The 20,812-nt window shown below is 54.1% G+C and overlaps 1 protein-coding gene across 1 annotated transcript; it reads right to left on the reverse strand.

Moving 5' to 3' along the window:
- Positions 1–4,764: 4,764 nt before the first annotated feature.
- On the reverse strand, positions 4,765–11,839 carry CDC42EP2 (CDC42 effector protein 2). The gene is given in 2 exon segments (NM_001194619.2): positions 4,765–5,798; positions 11,778–11,839. A coding segment is annotated over 1 exon segment (633 nt). The 5' UTR covers positions 5,443–5,798; positions 11,778–11,839; the 3' UTR covers positions 4,765–4,809.
- Positions 11,840–20,812: the final 8,973 nt, after the last annotated feature.

The following is a 20,812-nucleotide window of genomic DNA, read 5'->3' on the forward strand; positions in this document are numbered from 1 at the left end:
CAATTCCAAGATGCACATATTCTCCCCCCTCATTTTAATATTTCAGAAGCAGGACACATGTTACCATTGCTATGTCTTTGTTTGTTTTGTTTGTTTTTGAGGTGGAGTCTCTCTGTCGCCCATGCTGGAGTGCAGTGGCACGATCTTGGCTCACTGCAAGCTCCGCTTCCCGGGTCCACGCCATTCTCCTGCCTCAGCCTCCCGGGTGTCTGGGACTACAGGCGCCCGCCACCACACCTGGCTAATTTTTTGTATTTTTAGTAGCGATGGGGTTTCACCGTGTTAGCCAGGATGGTCTCGAACTCCTGGCCTCGTGATCCACCTGCGTCGGCCTCCCAAAGTGCTGGGATTACAGGTGTGAGCCACTGCGCCGGGCCTCCTATGTCTTAAAATCATATTTAGCAGATGAGAGTTGTGAGGTATTTGTCATTGCTAACCCTGCACCAGTTTCAAAACATGCAGAATAGGTGTTAGCAGCTTGGAAGAAAAACCCAGAGATGATGCTGGTGTATTCTTTTTCCCAAGACAAAGTCTTGCTCTGTTGCCCAGGCTGAAGTGCAGCAGTGCGATCTCAGCTCACTGCAACCTCTGCCTCCCGGATTCAAGCAATTCTTCTGCCTCAGCCTCCTGAGTAGCCAGGATTACAGGCGCGCACCACCACGCCTGGTTAATTTTTGTATTTTTAGTAGAGAGGGGTTTTCGCCATGTTGGCCAGGCTGGTCTCGAACTCCTGACCTTGTGACCGCCTGCCTTGGCCTCCCAGAGTGCTGGGAATACAGGTGTGAGCCACTGCATGCGGCCTATAAAAATATTTTTTAAAAATTAGCTGGACGAGACAGAAAGTAGCATGGTGGTTGCAGGCACTAGGGGGCGGGGAGAATGGGAGCTAATGTTTAATGGAGACACAGCTTCAGTTTGAAAACATGAAAACAATTCTGGAGATGGATGGTGGTGATTGTTGCAAAATAACCTAAATGTAGTTAATACCACTGAAATGTATACTTAAAATGGTAAATTTTATGTTATATATATTTTACCACAATAAAAAAAAATGCGGGCTGAGTGCAGTGGCTCATACCTGTAATTCCAGCACTTTGGGAGGCCAAGGCAGGAGGATCACTTGAGCTCAGGAGCTTGAGACCAGCCAGAGCAACATAGAAAAACCTCATCTCTACAAAAAACAAAAATAAAAATAAACGGCTGGGCACGGCGACTCACACCTGTAATCCCAGCACTTTGGGAGGCCGAGGCAGGTGGATCAGGGCTAACACAGTGAAAACCCGTCTCTACTAAAAATACAAAAATTAGCTGAGCATGGTGGCACACGCCTGTAGTCCCAGCTACCAGGGAGGCTGGGGGAGAACCCAGAAGGTAGAGGTTGCAGTGAGCCGAGATCGTGCCCCTGCACTCCAGCCTGGGTGACAGAGTGAGACTCTGTATCAAAAATAATAATAATAATAATAATAAAGGCCAGGCACAGTGGCTCACGCCCATAATCCCAGCACTTTGGGACGCCAAGGTGGGCAGATCACCTGAGGTCAGGAGTTTGAGACCAGCCTGGCCAACATGGCAAAATCCTGTCTCTACTAAAAATACAAAAATTGTTCTACAAAAATGAGCTTGGCGCCAGGCACGGTGGCTCACACCTGTAATCCCAGCACTTTTGGGGGCCGAGGCAGGAGGATCACAACATGGCCAACATGGTGAAACCCTGTCTCTACTAAAATACAAAGAATTAGCTGGGCGTGATGTGCGAGCCTATAGTCCCAAATACTTGGGAGGCTGAGGCAGGGGAATCACTTGAACCTAGGAGGCGGAGATTGCAGTGAGCTGAGATAGGCGACTCTGCACTCCAGCCTGGCACCAGAGCGAGACTCCATCTCAAAACAAAACAAACAAACAAAAATTACCCGGGCATGGTGGCAGGCGCCTGTAATCCCAGCTACTCGGGAGACTGAGGCAGGAGAATTACTTGAACCCAGAGGCAGAGGTGGCAGTGAGCCGAGATGGTGCCACTGTACTCTAGCCTGGGCAACAGAGCAAGACTCCATCTCGAAATACATGAATAAGATGTCCAAAAATAATAACAAGAAAAAATACATTCACACACACACACATAGTAATGTCTGTGAAAGGCTGGGGGAGTGGTGGGTGTCTGGGATTTGAGGGTCATACAGGTGGAAAAGAACTGGCTGAGGGTGGAAGAAGGGGCCACTGGGCCCCACCTTAGGCCACCCCCCTCCTCTCTGTCCCCAGCATCCTCACCTGGGTCGACTCCTCCTGGTCATGCCTGCCATGGCCACCTCCATCCCCGACCTGGCCTGGGTGGTGTTCTTCCTCAAGTCTCCATCTGACCACCTACCTCTCCTGCTTTCATGTCCTTCAGCAGTGTCCCATCGTCTCAGCGTCAGCCTGGCCAGCGAAACTATCCCCGCTGACGCCAGCCTGTGTTCCAGCTTCACAGTCTCGCCCTTCCCGAGCTCCAGCTTCTTCCTTCATAACACATTGCAACCATTTGTAACACCTTTCCTGGATGGGCATGGTGGCTCGTGCCTGTAATACCAGCACTTTGGGAGGCCAAGGTGGACAGATCACCTGAGTTCAGGTGTTAGAGACCAGCCTGACCAACATGGTGAAACCCTGTCTCTACTAAAAATACAAAAAATGAGCCAGGCGTGCCGGTGGGTGCCTGTAGTCCCAGTTACTTGGGAGGCTGAGGCAGGAGAATTGCTTGAATCCAGGAGGCAGAGGTTGCAGTGAGCCAAGATTGTGCCACTGCACTCCAGCCCAGGCAACAGAGTGAGACTCCATCACAAAACAGACAAACAAACAAATGAAAAATTTAGCCAGGCATGGTGGCGTGCACCTGTAATCTCAGTTACTTGGGAGGCTGAGGCAGGAGAGTAGCTTGAACCCGGGAGGCAGAGGTTGCGGTTAGCCAAGATTTCGCCATTGCACTCTAGCCTGGGCAACAGAGTGAGACTCTGTCTCAAAACAAACCAAACCAAAACAAAACAAAAACAAAAACAAAACTTCCCTGTGGCTAGTAGTGTTATCCCTAATTTTCTCAGTAACCTTGTGAGGTAGCCATCAGTGGCTCCATTTAATTTTTTTTTTTTTTTTGAGATGGAGTCTCACTCTGTTGCCAGGCTGGAGTGCAGTAGTGCAATGTTGGCTTGCCGCAACCTCCGCCTCCCAGGTTCAAGTGATTCTCCTGCCTCAGTCTCCCTAGTAGCTGGGATTATAGGCACGTGCCACCACACCCAGCTAATTTTTGTATTTTTAGTAGAGACGGGGTTTCACCATGTTGGCCAGGACAGTCTCGATCTCCTGACTTCATGATCTGCCCACCTTGGCCTCCCAAAGTGCTGGGGTTACAGATGTGAGCCACCATGCCTGGCCTGCTCCATTTTAGAGATGGGGAAACTGGGTCTCAGGCTAAGTGCAACTTGGAGGTCCACACTCTTTTGCTGTGTGGTGGCGGCTCTGTCTTCACTCTGGTTCCTCAGTGCCTGTGCTTACACATGAGTTTTCTAGCTGGTAGCTCTGGTTTGGCTCAGAATCACATCTGATCACATTAATGAGTCCTGATACCCCCTGCCCTCCCTGCTAGGCATTCCTGATCATGTTGTTTTCTTCGAAGTTTTTACCACTGCTGGAAATCATCTCTTATTTGTTTACCAATTTAATATCCCCCTTCCAACTAGAATTTAAACTCCCAGAGAGCAGGGATGACATCTGCCTTGTATCCCCAGCACCCGGAGCCATGCCTTGTGTACTGGAAATGCTCAGTAAACAGCTGTGGATGGGATGAATCTTGAAGCAGCACCGTGAGACCCTCCCAGCTCCAAGCATCCCTCCTGCATGCTCCCTCGATGCTCTGAAGCTGGAGAAGCTGTTGGTCCCTTGCACACTTTGTGGTTATTCTTTTATTCTTGGGTGTCCCCCACCAGACCCCAGCTGACTGGGCAGGGATTGGCCCCAGGCTTGGCACAGTGCTGAGCCTATCCGAGTGCTCAGCCACCTCTTCCCAAACATCTGAATCAATGTTGGAATATCCACAGCAACACTTGGTTTGCTCCTGTTGCATTCTCACAACAGGCTCAGCGTCAGGTACAACCTTCCTGAGGGCAAGGCCTGTCCTCCACAAAGCCCTCTGGGGCTGGGGTCTCCAGAGGCGAGCCCTCAGCTCTGGGAGACTGTCTACCTCCATGAGGAAACCTGGGGCAAGGGGACAGGGAGCTCAGCCACCAGCAGCAGCATGTTTTATTGCAACCAGAATCCCCGGTCACGTGGGGAAGGGATGGAACTGGGGATGAGGCAGGACGCATCTGGTCCCTGACAGGGCAGTCCCTGTCCAGGATGCAAAGCCAAAGGCCCGGAACAGCTCGCCCAGTGGCCGAGCCCTGCGGCCAGCTGTGCCCTGTCTCTTCCCCTGCCCCCAGTCAGGGCATCCAACGGGGCTGAGGCAGAAGGGAGGTGAAAATGGGGGTCGGTTTCAGCAAAGCCTTCACCCAGGGACCTGAGGGAAGAAGGAGTATTGTGGTGGGGTCCAGGTGCCCCAAGACGCTCAGGGCGCCCTGGGCTGACTTCAGGACGTGTCCATGTGGTTACTAGAGGAAAACGATGGGGCCTGCCCTGCCCACGGGGAGAGGGAGGGAGAGGGGAAACACGGCTCAGAAGGAGAATCACTGGCCAGCGACCACACAGGTGGGATCTTGGGACCCTGACTCCACCGCCAGGGCCGTGTCCATACCCCACCTCCTGGCTCAGCCCCACCTGGGCCCCCAGCCTAGTCAGCCTTGGATCCTATGTGGGGATCTGCATACTATCCAGGTCCTGATCCATGATCTGCAGGACATCGTCCAGGATGGAAGGCCCCAGGTCCACGTGCAGGGACAGTAGGGAGCTGGCATGGGACAGGAAGGGCTCCTCAGCCCCTGACTCCGGAGTCAACCCACTGTGGGGGGAGCCAGTCTCTGGAATCCTCCAGATGTCCACACTCCCTCCCTCCTGTGGGGAAGGCTGAGGGGTCTCCAGGTGCAGGCGAGGGGGCTTGGGTGGAGCCTGGGCTGTGGGCAGGGTGAGAGCCTGGGGTCCACCAATAACCGGGAGGGAGATGGCGTTCTTAAGCAGAGGTGATGGGCCGTCCGGGAGCTCCCGCCCACACACAGTTGCGGTGCGGGTAAACTGGAAGGGGAGGTCGAAGGTGCCATCCTCCTCAGGCCCCTCCACCACAGTCCCTGGCAGGAGGTGGAACTTGCCCTGCAGGAAGGAGATGTCACCAAACATGTCGCTGCCGCCACCACTGCCAATATGAATGGTGTGGCGGAAGTCCCCCAGCGGCGGGCTGATCATGTCCGAGGACAGCAGGTCCCGAAGCTTCTCCTTCTTGCCCTTGCGACTGCCACGCTTCAGATAGATGGGCACCTTGGTGGACATGGTGACCTCACCACCAGGCCTGGCTGTGAGGCTACAGGCTGCCTGCGGAGACCACGCCTCCTCTCAAACTCTCAGCCAGAGGAAACACCCGTTCCAAGGGGTGATTTGCTGGTGCCCAAAGCTCACCAAAGGGCTCCTGGCTACAGGGTGGGGCACGACCAAAGTTGGCCCAAGGAATTAAAAAAGATTAGAGATCAATGAAGTCAGAGGGCTGAGATAACAAAAATCACGTTCTCCCCAAAGGGACGACAAACTCTTCTGAAGAATTGAAGCCAGAAAGGTAGGAGCTGTGTGGACAGCAGTGCACTTTGGTCTTGTCACCGAGGGTTACTTGTCCCTGGTCCAGGGCTGAGGAGCTGAAACACAAAGGGTGCACACCTGTCAGAGATAGCAGGACCAAAGTCAGACGCAAACATCTTTTTTATTTTTAAGATGGAGTCTCACTCTGTTGCCCAAGCTGGAGTGCAGTGGCGCAATCTCAGCTCAGTGCAGCCTCTGCCTCCTGGGTTCAAGCAATTCTTCTGCCTCAGCCTCCTGAGTAGCTGGGACTACAGGCATGTGTCACCACGCCTGGCTAGTTTTTGCATTTTTTTTTTAGTAGAGATGGGGTTTCACCATGTTGGCCAGGCTGGTCTTGAACTCCTAACCTCAAATGATCTGCCCGTCTCGGCCTCCCAAAGTGCTGGGATCACAGGTGTGAGCCACTGTTCCTGGCCAGAAACATCTGTCTTGTTTCTGGGCCTCTTGTGGTAGCCATGGGAGCCTGAGGGGGTGGGGCACTCCCCTTGCAGGGAGTTGTGCTGGGAGAAGCATGTCTTTTTTTTTTTTTTTTTTTTGAGACTGAGTCTGGCTGTGTCGCCCAGGCTGGAGTGCAGTGGCCGGATCTCAGCTCACTGCAAGCTCCGCCTCCTGGGTTTACGCCATTCTCCTGCCTCAGCCTCCCGAGTAGCTGGGACCACAGGCGCCCGCCACTTCGCCCGGCTAGTTTTTTTTTTTGTATTTTTTAGTAGAGATGGGGTTTCACCGTGTTAGCCAGGATGGTCTCGATCTCCTGACCTCGTGATCCGCCCGTCTCGGCCTCCCAAAGTGCTGGGATTACAGGCTTGAGCCACCGCGCCCGGCCAGCATGTCTTCACTCTAAGACCCACTGCATCTTAGAGACTCACCACCAGGGCCAAGCCCCTCCCCTTACAGGTGGGAAACTGAGGTGGAACCTGAATGACAGGTCCAAAGTCACACAGAAAGTCTTACTCTAGTCTCTTGCCCTGGGTCCCCGGCAAGGTAGATCTCATCACCCTTATCCAGGTACTCATGCCATACCCCCCACCTCCACTGCATATCACGTGTGCCCCACAATGTAAGTGCCAGATTGTGGGGTGCCTCACAAATGGCCTTGGCTCCCTACTTGACCAAGGACAGAGAGCTTTGTGACCACTGTCTCTCCTGCCCAGGCCTGGCAGGGGCCTGGAGCACAGCAGGCGTTTGGCCAAGGGTGTTGGGTGGCTGGCACTTCCCATTTGACCCAATTGTATCCCACCTGGAGGCGGGGTCGCGTTTTCTCCTCTCCCTATTAGGAGCTCCTTATGGGCAGGGGCTGAGTCTAGGATAGTTTCTGGCCCTCCTCCCTACCCTGGCACCTAAAGAGAAGGTGGAGTGGGGAGTACGTATATTTTTTAGGTGAGGGGGGCTCTGCTCTGTACCTGGCATTCTTCTGTGCTCTTTGCAGACACATCTCAATCAACACAACCACCCTATTATCAACCCCATTTAAAAATCAGAGGTGGCCGGGCGCAGTGGCTCAAGCCTGTAATCCCAGCACTTTGGGAGGCCGAGATGGGCGGATCACGAGGTCAGGAGATCGAGACCATCCTGGCTGACACAGTGAAACCCCGTCTCTACTAAAAAATACAAAAAAAATTAGCCGGGCGAGGTGGCGGGCGCCTGTAGTCCCAGCTACTCGGGAGGCTGAGGCAGGAGAATGGCGTGAACCCAGGAGGCGGAGCTTGCAGTGAGCTGAGATCTGGTCACTGCACTCCAGCCTGGGCGGCAGAGCCAGACTCCGTCTCAAAAAAAAAAAAAAAAAAAAAAATCAGAGGTGTTGGGGCTGGGCATGGTGGCTTATGCCTGTAATCCCAGCACTTTGGGAGGCCAAGGCGGGCAGATCACGAGGTCAGGAAATCGAGACCATCCTGGCTAACATGGTGAAATCCTGTCTCCACTAAAAATACAAAAAATTAGCTGGGTGTGGTGGCGCACGCCTGTGGTCCCAGCTACTTGGGAGGTTGAGACAGGAGAATCACTTGAACCCAGGAGGCAGAGGTTGCAGTGAGCTGAGATCACACCACTGCACTCCAGCCTGGGCTACAGAGCAAGACTCCGTCAAAAAAAAATAAAAAAGAAATAAAAAGAAAAATCAGGGGTGTCAAAATTCAAAATTGAACCTGAGGTGAACCTAGAGGTGAAAAATTTTGGAGGATTCCCACAGGGCATTGCAGAGAGAGAGAAGCAAAATGCAAAAACATGATATAGACGATCTGTTTATTGAAAGAATTGACTGCCTGCCTCCCCGCTCTGATACATATGCATGTTATGCACCTGCATGTGTACAGGTCTGTGTAGAATTCTATCCTATATATATATATATATAAAGAGGCTGGGTGCGGTGGCTCATATCTGTAGTACCAGCACTTTGGGAGGCCGAGGCGGGCAGATCATCTGAGATCAGGAGTTCGAGACCAGCCTGGCTAACATAGGGAGACCTCGTGTCTACTAAAAATATGAAAATTAGCCAGGTGTGGTGGCACACGTCTGTAATCCCAGCTACTCAGGAGGCTGAGGCAGAATAATTGGTTGAATCCAGGAGGCAGAGGTTGCAGTGCACCAAGATCACGCCACTGCACTCCAGCCTGGGTGACAGTGAGACTCTGCCTCAAAACAAAAAACAACAACAACAACAAAAAAAACAGAGAAGGCCGGGCGCGGTGGCTCAAGCCTGTAATCCCAGCACTCTGGGAGGCCGAGGCGGGCGGATCACGAGGTCAGGAGATCGAGACCATCCTGCCTAACACGGTGAAACCCCGTCTCTACTAAAAAAATACAAAAAACTAGCCGGGCGAGGTGGCGGGCGCCTGTAGTCCCAGCTATTCGGGAGGCTGAGGCAGGAGAATGGCGTAAACCCGGGAGGCGGAGCTTGCAGTGAGCTGAGATCCGGCCACTGCACTCCAGCCCGGGCGACAGAGAAAAATCTAGAAGGCCAGCCCTAGGTTGCCATATGGGCTACCTTGACTAGGGTACACAGCAGGGATGGGGTGTGGGGTCACTGATATGGGAGGAAAGGAGTCATCAATAAAAATAACCTGTAATATTTTGGTTCCATGACTATGACATGATCAATGTGTGTAATATATATAAATATGAAAAGATGGTCATCCAGATGTTAACAATGGTTATCTCAAAGTGGTAGAATTTCAGGTTGACGTTTCCTTTCTTGTTCAGACCTCTATGAATTCAAATTCTTACTAATAAGCAATGTATTATTTATATGCACATAATATTTATGTAGTCAGAAAAAAATTAAGCTATTTTTAATGTAGAAAAATAAATAGCTATGAAGGGGTGTCATACTGATTTAACAGAAAAAAGAAATGAAGCCAGCAGTCCCTCTGCTTGAGGGTGGGGGATGCATGTGGGACCTCATTGGTCTGGTACACACAAGCCCAGATGTAGACTCAGCATAAAAGGCAAAGAGAGAAACTTGTCCAAGGTCACCCAGTGAGTAAGGGCAGGGTGGGAATTCAAGCCAGATGTGCCCACTCTCCTGTACACCCCACCCCCAGCCCCAGCCAGGGCTCACCAAAGGTGGCTCTTGCCAGTTCTTTGCCTCAGTTTTCATTCTGGACAGGGTGAGGGTGGGGGTGAGGGGGTTGGGAGGAGGGAGCAGGAAGGAGGAAGGAGGATGCAGGAGAAGCAGAGTCCAACTGCACCCCCACCACCAGCTGAGGCCCTTGCTCAGGAAACCCCACCCCAGGACCGGACACCCGGGTCAGTCGTACTGAGCCACAGAGGCCGGACATCTTGCCCCTCCCAGAGCACCTGGAGCTTAACAGGAAACAAACGAATAACTTTCCCATGGTAGAAATCCAGCTCAGCTTGCAAGGAGCTGGGGGGAGGGTGGGGACGCATGAGCACCCCGAGGTCTTGGAATCCCGTCACGCATTCATCCTGTGTCAACCATGCCAGGCCTGGGGGCCATGCTGACAAACATGCAACTTGTCGCTCATTAGGAGAGAAGTCCTGGTGGGGCTGACTGGTGGGATGTGCCCAGAGCCTGGGCCAGGTCCTCCGCACACCCCCAACCCCATCACACAGCAGTGCCAAGACAGCCTGAGTGTTTCCACAACAAATTGGGCGTCCCTGACAGCTGTCTCACTCACAGCCAGATGTACACACCCAATTCCAGATGTGGGGAGAATTAAGGGTGAGGCCAGCATCAGCGACCCAGGGGAGAGCTGGGAATTACAACCCTCACACCGGAAGAATTCAGATTTGGCAACCGCAAGACCCTAGGATCCAGCCTGTCACGCACAGTTTCCCATTTTAATACTTCTAGCCACAGCATGGTGGGGTCATTACCGCCCTTTACAGAAGTCAAAGCTGAACCTCAGAGATGTTAAGTAACATTGGCGAGGTCATCCAGTTAGGAAGTGGAAGAGTGGGTACCCAGCCTGGTCCGTGTGGCTTCCATGCAGTGGGCCACGCCTACCTCCATAATATGGTTGGGGAGCGGGAGAGAAACAGCTAGGCTGGGAACAGTGGGTCCCCAGACCTCCTCCATCTACATTCTGACCTTTGGCTGCCCCCATCTGCCCAACTTTCATGTGTCTAGAGATATGAGAATGAGCTCTCCATCAGGACAGGGCTATGCGGGCTGGGAGGGGAGCTCCCTGCAGCAGTAGGGGAGCAGATAGGAGCATCCTACCTCTCTGTGATTGCCCTGGACAGGAGCCCTGGACCTCCCAACGAGAAAATGACTTCCGGCAGGCAGGGATCCTCCAATCATGAGGAATATTAGGCCACCTCACACCCCCCTCCCCCCCAAATCAGGAGACTGTCCTTAAATCCGGCTCCACCTGGGACTTCCTCTGTAACCTTCAGGAAGATGCCTCTCCTCTCTGGGTCTCACCTTTCCCATCTATAAAATGGGCTGACAATGAAGCCACCACTAGAGGGCTACTGGAGATCCCACTGCAATATTGCAAATGAGAGCACCAGTGTACAACAGCGGGGTTCAGCGGGTTACTGTAGGTTACTGTAGGTTCTATCATTCATTCAGCAAATATCTACAAGACCTTCCTTCCTCAAGCACTTCGGTTCTCCGGGGCCAGTGCTTTGAACAATATCAAAAACGAACGGCTGCTGGCCCCAGGCATCCACCTCCTCCCGCCCTCCTAGACCTCGCGGATGCAGAGTCCCTCTAGCCGGCCGCGGGGTCTCCGGGGTCCCCGTGCCTCTGGAGAGGCGCTCGGCTCCGCGGCCGCCAGGTGGCGCGCGTGCTCCCTTGAGCGCCCCGTGTCCCGGAGGATTCCGAGAGCGCACCGGGGTCTCCAACGCCCCTCCCCCCGGGCTCCAGGCAGGAGCTCCCCAAGGAGCTGCGCGTTCAAGTACCAGACGGGGATTGCCTGCGAGATCTTTTTGCTTCGGGGTTTCTGGTCCCACAATCGGAGAAAAAGGAGGCGATTGGGGACCCTGCCCTAGTCTCTAAGCTCTGGGAGGAACCGCCCCCGTGCTTTCCGGCCTGGGCGATGTCCTAGTGTCCGCTTGGCGCAGGGCCAGAGCTCGGGCGTGCGGGCCCCCGCTCCTCCCACGGGTCCGGCTCCTTAGCTCCGGCTCGGGTTCCGGCGCCGACCCCTCCCCGTTCCTACCCGGGCGCAGCCCAGCCCAGCACGGATCCGTTTCAGGACACTCGCGGCCGCAGCTAAAGATAGGAGGACACCTCACCATCGGCTAAAAATATGGCCCCCAGCCCCGGTGGGGACGCTGGGCGGCGGGGCACCCCTGGGTCTCGGGAGGGGGGCGGGGGCCCGGGTACAGAATGGAGGGCAGAACGGGGAATTCGGGGTCGGGATGCGCGGCGCCCCACGGACCGTGGCGGGCACGGGCGAGGCTGCGGGCACCCACATGCAGGCGGGAAACCCATGGAGCCCTAGGCGCCCTCGAAAGGACCTGAGCGAGGTGAGAGGCAGGGCCAGGGCGCGAGCTGGGGCGGGGCGCCACAGAGATGGGCCTCTCGGGGGCGGGGGGGCCGCGGAGTTGCGAAAATCCCAGCCTGAACTCACCGTGAGGCAAGCAGACGGCGGACTGGCGGACAGCAAAGTCTCAGGAGCTGGACAGCGCGGCTGCGGAACCCGACGGGCGGTGAACTTACAGAGCCCACCGCGGACCCCGCAGCCCCGCCCCGGCCCGCGGAGCCAATGCCTGGGCCGCGCCAGCCAAGCCCCTCCCCATCCCCGCCCAGGCCCCGCCCCACTCCGGGCACCGCCCGGGGCTCCGGGTGTGGGAGGTGCAGCTCCCGGGTCCAGCGGTCGCGCGCGCCCTGGGGTCCTGTCCTGGTTCGGGCGGCTGAGGTCCGTATGGCGCAGGGTGGCCTCCCGGGACTCCGGCTGTGCCCATGGGAACTAAAACCCTCGGTTTTAGAAAGGCCGAGAGACAGGCTCCCGGAAGACCGAATTCTTCAGAAATCGCAGAGAGACCTTGGACAGGATCCTTCCCTGCAGGGCTGGATCGGGGAGGCGCTGGCACAAGTATATTCAGTGACTTCCTGGGAATGAATGAGGCCTTGGAAGCGCCTACGTTAGAATACTACAAACTTGGCCGGGCGCGGTGGTTCAAGCCTGTAATCCCAGCACTTTGGGAGGCCGAGACGGGCGGATCACGAGGTCAGGAAATCGAGACCATCCTGGCTAACACGGTGAAACCCCGTCTCTACTAAAAAATACAAAAAACTAGCCGGGCGAGGTGGCGGGCGCCTGTAGTCCCAGCTACTCGGGAGGCTGAGGCAGGAGAATGGCGTGAACCCGGGAGGCAGAGCTTGCAGTGAGCTGAGATCTGGCCACTGCACTCCAGCCTGGGCGACAGAGCGAGACTACGTCTCAAAAAAAAAAAAAAAAAAAAAAAAAAGAATACTACAAACTTACAAGTGAGTTGATAAGTTTACCTTCCGCGAGAAAAGAGAATATGGGAAGGCAGAGGCCGCGTGGCCTGGACCCCCGTCTTTGGTGTCAGGCTTCCAGAGTGAAGGTGGGGCTCATACTCAGACTAGTTCCTGGTCCATTCGTTCATTAAGTCAGTCAGTCATTCTTACAGGGCCAGAAACTTATTTTTTTTGAGACGGAGTTTCGCTCTTGTTGCCCAGGCTGGAGTGCGATGGCGTGAGGCTCACCGCAACCTCTGTCTCCTGGGTTCAAGAGATTCTCCTGCCTCTGCTTCCTGAGTAGCTGGGATTACAGGCATGTGCCACCACACCCGGCTAATTTTTGTATTCTTAGTAGAGATGGGGTTTCTATATGTTGTCCAGGCTGGTCTCGAACTCCTGACCTCAGGTGATCTGCCCACTTTGGCCTCCCGAAGTGCTGCGATTACAGGCGTGAGCCACCGCGCCCGGCCCAGAAACATGTTTTGAAGGGCAGGCACCCCACAGGGTGCTGGAGACAGACTGAAGGCAACTGCACTGCTCAGTGACTCAAGAGAAATTTATTGAGTAACTACCAAGTGCCCAGCGCTGTTTTTGTCCCTGGGGATTCAGCCTCTGGATTGGGACCTGCAGCCCAGAGAAGGGAAATGGGGAAATCCAAGTTCCCAGGTACATCATGATACCCTTCCAGGTGGGGAAGTGCTAAGAAGAGTGGGGTGGAGGAAGTGGTGGGTAGTGATGGGGTGGACAGACCTCACTTTCTTTTTTTTTTTTTTTTTTTTTTTTTGAGACGGAGTCTCATGCTGTTGCCCAGGCTGGAGTGCAGTGGCGCGATCTCGGCTCACTGCAAGCTCCGCCTCCCGGGTTCCCGCCATTCTCCTGCCTCAGCCTCCTGAGTAGCTGGGACTACAGGCGCCCGCCACCGCGCCCGGCTAATTTTTTGTATTTTTAGTAGAGACGGGGTTTCACTGTGGTCTCGATCTCCTGACCTTGTGATCCGCCCGCCTCGGCCTCCCAAAGTGCTGGGATTACAGGCTTGAGCCACCGCGCCCGGCCCAGACCTCACTTTCTAGAGGATGACAGCTATGCCAGCTCAGTGTGACCAGAATGGTTGGCTTCTATGCTGTCACTGTGGGAAGGGCTTTTAGGGAGGCAGGGCCAGGAAGACCTCAGGGAGGAAGGCAGGATGCTGGTGGTGGGGGAAGATGCCAGACAAGCTGGGAGGTCTGGATGGGAAGAAGGGGATCGTGGTAGGCAAAATAACAGCCCCCCTAAATATGTTCACATCTGGCCAGGTGCTGTGGCTTATGCCTATAATCCCAGCACTTTGGAAGGCTAAGGTGGTAGGATCGCTTGAGTCCAGGAGTTTGACACCAGCCTGGGCAACATAGTGAGACCCTGTTTCTACAAAAAATAAAGTAGCTGGACATAGTGGCTCAAGCCTGTAGTCCCAGGTACTCTGGAGGCTTAGGTGGGAGAATTGCTTGAACCTGGAGGTTAAGGCTGCAGTGAGCTGTGATCATGCCACTGCACTCCAGCCTGGGCAATAGAGCAAAACCCCATCTCAAAAAAAAAAAAAAGCCCGCATCTGAACCTGTGGAATCTGTGAATATGTTTTGTTACATGGGAAATGGAAATGAAAATTGCCAATGAGGGCCGGGCGCAGTGGCTCACACTTGTAATCCCAGCACTTTGGGAGGCCGAGGTGGGCAGATCATGAGGTCAGGAGATCGAGACCATCCTGGCTAATATGGTGAAACCCTATCTCTGCTAAAAATACAAAAAATTAGCTGGGTGTGGTGGCGGGCGCCTGTAGTCCCAGCTACCCAGCAGGCTGAGGCAGGAGAATGGCGTGAACCCGGAAGGCGGAGCTTGTAGCGAGCCCAGATCGATCCACTGCACTCCAGCCTGGGCGACAGAGCGAGACTCCGTCTCAAAAAAAAAAAAAAAAAAAGAAAATTACCAATGAAATTATGGTTGCAAATCAGTTGACTTTAAAACAGAGAGCCTGGCCGGGCGCGGTGGCTCAAGCCTGTAATCCCAGCACTTTGGGAGGCCGAGACGGGGGATCACGAGGTCAGAAGATCGAGACCATCCTGGCCAACACGGTGAAACCCCGTCTCTACTAAAAAATACAAAAAACTAGCCGGGCGAGATGGCGGGCGCCTGTAGTCCCAGTTACTTGGGAGGCTGAGGCAGGAGAATGGCGTAAACCCGGGAGGCGGAGCTTGCAGTGAGCTGAGATCCGGCCACTGCACTCCAGCCTGAGCGACAGAGCGAGACTCCGTCTCAAAAAAAAAAAAAATAAATAAATAAAAATTAAAAAATAAAACAGAGAGCTTATGCTGAGGTATCTGGGTGGGCCAGTGTCATAACAAGGGTTTTTAAAAGTAGAAGCAGGAGACAGAGAAAGAGATGTGATGGGCCGGGCGCGGTGGCTCATGCCTGTAATCCCAGCACTTTGGGAGGCCGAGATAGGCGGATCAAGAGGTGAGGATATCGAGACCATCCTGGCTAACACGGTGAAACCCCATCTCTACTAAAAATACAAAAAATTAGCCGGGTATGGTGACACGTGCCTGTAGTCCCAGCTACTTGGGGGGACTGAGACAGGATAATCGCTTGAACCTGGGAGACGCAGGTTGCAGTGAGCCGAGATCGCACCATTGCACTCTAGCTGGGGTGACACAGCGAGACTCCGTCTCAAAAAAAAAAAAAAAAGAGATATGATGACCGAAGAGCCAGAGAAATGCTATGCTGCTGCCTTTGAAGATGGAGGCAGAGGCCCCAAACCAAGGAACTCCTTCAGAAGCTGGAAAAGACAAGGAAACAGATTCTACCCTATCTACCCTAGAGGCTCCAGAAGGAACACAGCCCTGCCCTCACCTCCTCACCTTGATCTTAGCTCAGTGAGACTCATGTTGGCCTTTTTTTTTTTTCGAGACAGAGTCTTGCTCTATCGCCCAGGGTGGAGTGCAGTGGCGCAACCTTGGCTCACTGCAACCTCCACCTCCTGGGGGGGTTCAAGCGATTCTCCTGCCTCAGCCTCCTGGATAACAGGAGCCCACCACCATGCCTGGCTAATTTTTGTATTTTTAGTAGAGAGAGGGTTTCACCATGTTGGCCAGGCTGGTCTCGAACTCCTGACCTCAAGTGATCTGCCCACCTCAGCCTCCCAAAGTGCTGGGATTACAGGCATTAGCCACTGCGCCCAGCCCCACATTGACCTTCTAACCTATAGAACTGTAAGATCACAAATTTCTGTCGTTTTAAGCCACCTAGTCTGATAATTTGTTGTAGCAGTGATAGAAAACGAATCCAGGGAAGTTCAGGTTTTAATCTTGAGCGTGCCCTCAACTCTGCAGGGAGTATTGATCAGGTGGATTCTGCCAGGAATGGCCTGGCAGGTTGGAGGAAAACAGGCCTGGACCATTGAGTAAGTGGGGATGATGGCCCTGGGCCAAGCTGTGGTGGGGGTGGGTAAAGGGTGTGCCTCTCCCCATTCTTGCCATCAGGCTTTGCCAGGCGCCAGTCCACCCAGGCCGCCCTGTGCCCTTTACCCATTGCTTCTTGTTCCTGAATTCCTTACATCCTCCTGGGGGTGCCTAGTGATGTGGCCAGAGCCTGAATCACGATCCCCATTTTACAGATGGAAACTAAAGCTCAGGGCACTGACAGTGATTTGCTGAGCCTAGAAGTGGCAAGGCATGTGGGCTCTGGCCCCTCCTTCTCCTCTCAGGCTTCTAACCTCACAATCATCATTCCTGCCCATCCCCAGGACGCAGCTCTCAGAGAGGGGCAGCTCAGTGCCTTGAGTCCTGGCCTCTGAGCCATCAGTCAGGTTCTGAGCTGTCTCTGCTGTTGCTTTGCTCTGTGACCACAAGCAAAGGACTTTCCCTTTCGGAGCCTCCTTGTCTGTAATATGGGGTGGTAGCATCAGCTCAGGCAAGTCCCAAACCAGATAAGGGATGGACGTGCACGTATTTTGTTTGTGGGAATACGCAGCCCCTCAAGTGACATGGTTTCACGGAAACATGAGAACAAGAGCTTTGGGGCCTGGCCAGCTGGCTGTGCTGCTTGATTGGAATGGCTGTAATGTTGAAGCCACCTGAGCCTGCGGGAATGAGGCTGAGGCCAAGCCCCCATCCCCTGCCCATCTGCTGAGAGTCCTCCATTGATTGGGGAGGGTAGGGGTCAGGGAAGGGTCAGATGCTCCATTCAGAGCTGGGGACAAAACAAGTTACAGGGATGGAAGAGGGAGAGACAAAGCCACTCACCCAAGGCCACACACAGCTGGGGACCAACCCGGAACTCTTTGAAGAAGTTCTGGGCTGGGTGGGTGATTAGGGAACCCTCGAGTAGGGATAGAGAGCAGCGGAGCCCCCAAACCTGGTGCAAGCTCTTGCTTTCCTCCCTCAGCCTTCCAACCAGGACTAGAAACGCTACCTGCACTCTGTTTTCAACCCACCTGGATGTGAAGTGTTCGGCCCAGTGCCAGTCCCCTTGCCGTTCGATCCACTCCTGCTGTCATTCAGAGCAGGGGCCCTGACCAAGTCCACATTGCAGAAGTGATCGGTGCCTGGCCCCGGGTTCTGCGCTGTGCAAGCACGCAGGGAGGGCGCTTCTTTCTCCCCATTCACAGATGCGGCTGTCACTTGGCTGGGGCCCAGGGAATCCCTGGGGAGGTTCTGCTGAATGGACAGGATCTCTGTGTGTACACCCAGCACCGCCATGGGAGCCCTGCAATTCATAAGGCCATGTATAAAACAGGATTTCGTTTCCTAAAATTGGCTTTTTTGTGCAAGTTCTCAGGCTGTATGCAGGGGCCTGGGGTGTGGGTAGGGAGGCTGGAATAGCCTGAGCCACAGGGAAGTGTGGCCTGCATTTTTTACCCAAGAGACACTCAGGTCAAGCGCTGCATCCCCCAGTCTGGACCCCAGGGTCTGATGCCTCAGCCAGGGCCTGAACTGTCCTAGCCAGAAGGGCTCCTGGACACCCCGGTAGTTCAGGAGAGGATCCAAAAGGGCATCTGGGGCTGGGTGCAGTGGCTCACACCTGTCATCCCAGCACTTTGGGAGGCCAATGTGGGCAGATCAACTGAGGTCAGGAGTTCAAGACCAGCCTGGCCAACATGGTGAAACCCTGTCTCTACTAAAATTACAAAAATTAGCCAGGCGTGGTGGTGCACGCCTATAGTCCCATCTACTTGGGAGGCTGAGGCAGAAGAATTGCTTGAGCCTGGGAGGCGGAGGTTGCAGTGACCAAGATCACACCACTGCACTCCAGCCTGGGTGACAGAGCAGACTCTGTCTCAAAAAAAAAAAAAAAAAAAAAAAAAAAAAAAAAAGGCCGGGCACAGTGGCTCACGCCTGTAATCCCAATACTTTGGGAGGCCGAGGCAGGCCGATCACGAGGTGAGGATATCGAGACCATCCTGGCTAACACGGTGAAACCCCGTCTCTACTAAAAATACAAAAAATTAGCCGGGCGTGGTGGCGGGTGCCTGTAGTCCCAGCTACTCTGAGGCAGGAGAATGGCGTGAACCCGGGAGGCGGAGCTTGCAGTGAGCTGAGATCGCACCACTGCACTCCAGCCTCAGGGACAGTGTGTGAACTCCGTCTAAAAAATAATACAAAAAAAAAAAGGGGGGCATTTGGGAGGGGCAGAGCAGGCCACAACGGAGAAACATCCAGAGTAGGGTATTTGGCTTCCGTCTCCTCAGCCTGGAGCCTCTCCCTTGTCCTGAGATGGGCCCAATAGGCTCCCCCACCGACCCCACAGCCGCCTCCCCCACTGTGATCACTACACAGGGACTGACTCAGCCCTTCCTTCCCCTCCCAGCCTCTCTTTCCTGGAAATCGCCATCATCAGCGGCCATAGCACCCCCATGGGACCTGGGGGATGGAGTTGGAAGCCCCCTCCCGCAACACTGGCCAGATTGGAGGGACCAGCAGGGAAGCTCCCTCCTACCCCAGGGGAGGCTGAAGCCAGCTCTCCATGGCCGCACCACCTGGAACCCAGGACCCTGGGAGGCAGATGAGATAGCAGGGACCTAGGGTCTGGGAGCAGAGTCACAGGGAAGGGTGGTATCTAGGGGAGGCGCATCTTGGGGGTGCATCTAGGGGAAATGCTAAGAGGTGACAGGGGTCTCTGGAGGTGCCCCAGTCCCTCTGCTAGGATGCAGGGTGGCAGGGACCTGAGAAGGTGCTTAGCCACCCTCCGGAAGCTTCCGACGTCCCAGCCTGAGCTCAGCCTGCAGGGCCCTGTGGCCTGAGCCAACCCCAGACCTGGGTTGGATTTTTTCCTTGATTGTTTCTTGCTTCCTTCCTCCCCTAGACTCCTGCCAACTCCAGCCCTACCCTCCTGGCTCTTCACCCCACTTCAGAGAACTGTGACCCACTGCAGGCTGGGATTTGAGATGAGAGGTCACCCTCAGAGTTACCTCCAGCTGCTGCCTCTGCCTGGGACCCCTCCTTGGGAGTTGGGTGGCAGGGCCTTGCTGGGGGGACTTTCCTTTGCATCTGGATTTTGGTCTCGGGCCCAGGGCTATGGGGGTTTCCAGCGTGGTGACAGCCTTGTCCTAGCAGGGACCAGCCCAAGCACTTCCTCCCTCTGGCGGGGAGCCCTCTGGGAGTGTCCCAGCCCCAAAGCTGTCATTTTGTCCTAGGGAGTAAATTGTGGAGTCAGCAGAGGCTGTCTTCCACACTTTCTGTGCCTTCCAGGTCTCTTGTCCTTACTCATTCTGAAAACCTAGGCTTGCATTTCTCTTGTGCCTAGGGCTATGCTGGACTAGAGAAGGCACAGGTGGCCAAAGCTGGGCCCAGCCCTCAGGGAACAGATAGCCTGCGTGAGAAACAAATAATTGATTCTGCCCTCTGTCCTTCCCAGGCCAGCATGGAGCAGACTCAGCCAATGACTGGGAATTGAATGAAAAACCAAAGAGGACAGCCATGAGATCTGTCTGCTACAGGTGGGAAAGCAGATGGGAGAGTGAGAAGGGCTTTAAGGAGAAGGTGATATGTGAACAGGTCACAAATGGATGAATAGGAGTTTTCCAGGCACAGAAAAGGAAGGACATTCCAGAGGAAGCAGGCAGAGGCCTGGCAAGGCAAAGGCCAGGAGGATTGCAAGTAAAGTCATGGTATGATCAGAAAACAAGAGATGTCCAGTTGCCCATGGCATAGGAGAGGGGCCAGGCCAAAAGGGTAGTGGGTAAGCACTATATTCCCTGCCCGGCATCCATCTCTCACTCTGATGACTGTCCCTCAGTTTTCTAGTCTCCAGTGTGACTGAACCCATACCCCCAAGCTCTAAAAGTGGGTTTGAGTCCTGTGCCTAGCCCATCTGAGTCATGGGAAAGGCTCTGGCATATGACATCAAAGAGCCCAGGAACTTGCTGGGACTGTTAGGGTCACAGATGCCAAGATGCCAGGCCAGAGCTGCTGGTGGCCAGCTCTGCCACCCTAAGGGGAGAGCCTACCTAAGAATAAAGCCAACATAGAAGAAAACAGCACCAAGAGAATGAATCTCAATGACATTGCTTGTGCTGCTGGATCCAGTCATGCCTGAAGCAGTTTCCATTCTACGAGTCAACACATTTCAGTTTTGGCTTAATACAATTAGGGTTGGGCTTCTGTCACTTGCCACTGAGAATGAAGGGCCCATTGCAGAGGAGCTAAAGGCAGGTGATCACTCATGAGAATTGCCGAATGCCGTGGGAAAGGCAACGAGGATCTGTGTGTACAGGTACAATGCCATCAGAACTACATTTTCTTTCATTTAAATTGTTTTTTGAGGCCAGGCGCAGTGGCTCATGCCTGTAATCCCAGCACTTTGGGAGGCCGAGGCGGGTGAATCACCTGAGGTTAAGAGTTCGAGACCAGCACGGGCAACATGGTGAAACCCTGTCTCTGCTAAAAATACAAAAATTAGCCAGGCGCGGTGGCACCCACCTGTAGTCCCAGCTACTCGGGAGGCTGAGGCAGGAGAATCACTTGAGCCTGGGAGGTGGAGGTTGCTGTGAGCCAAGACTGTGCCACTGCACTCCAGCCTAGGCGACAGAGTGAGACTCCATCTCAAAAATAAATAAACACATAAAAATAATTACTTTTTGATTAGGTAATGCTTTTTCTTTTCTTTTTCTCTTTTTGAGATAGGGTCTTGCTCTATCACTGGAATACA

The sequence above is a fragment of the Macaca mulatta genome, chromosome 14, assembly GCF_049350105.2.
Source record: "Macaca mulatta isolate MMU2019108-1 chromosome 14, T2T-MMU8v2.0, whole genome shotgun sequence".
Lineage (NCBI taxonomy): Eukaryota > Metazoa > Chordata > Mammalia > Primates > Cercopithecidae > Macaca > Macaca mulatta.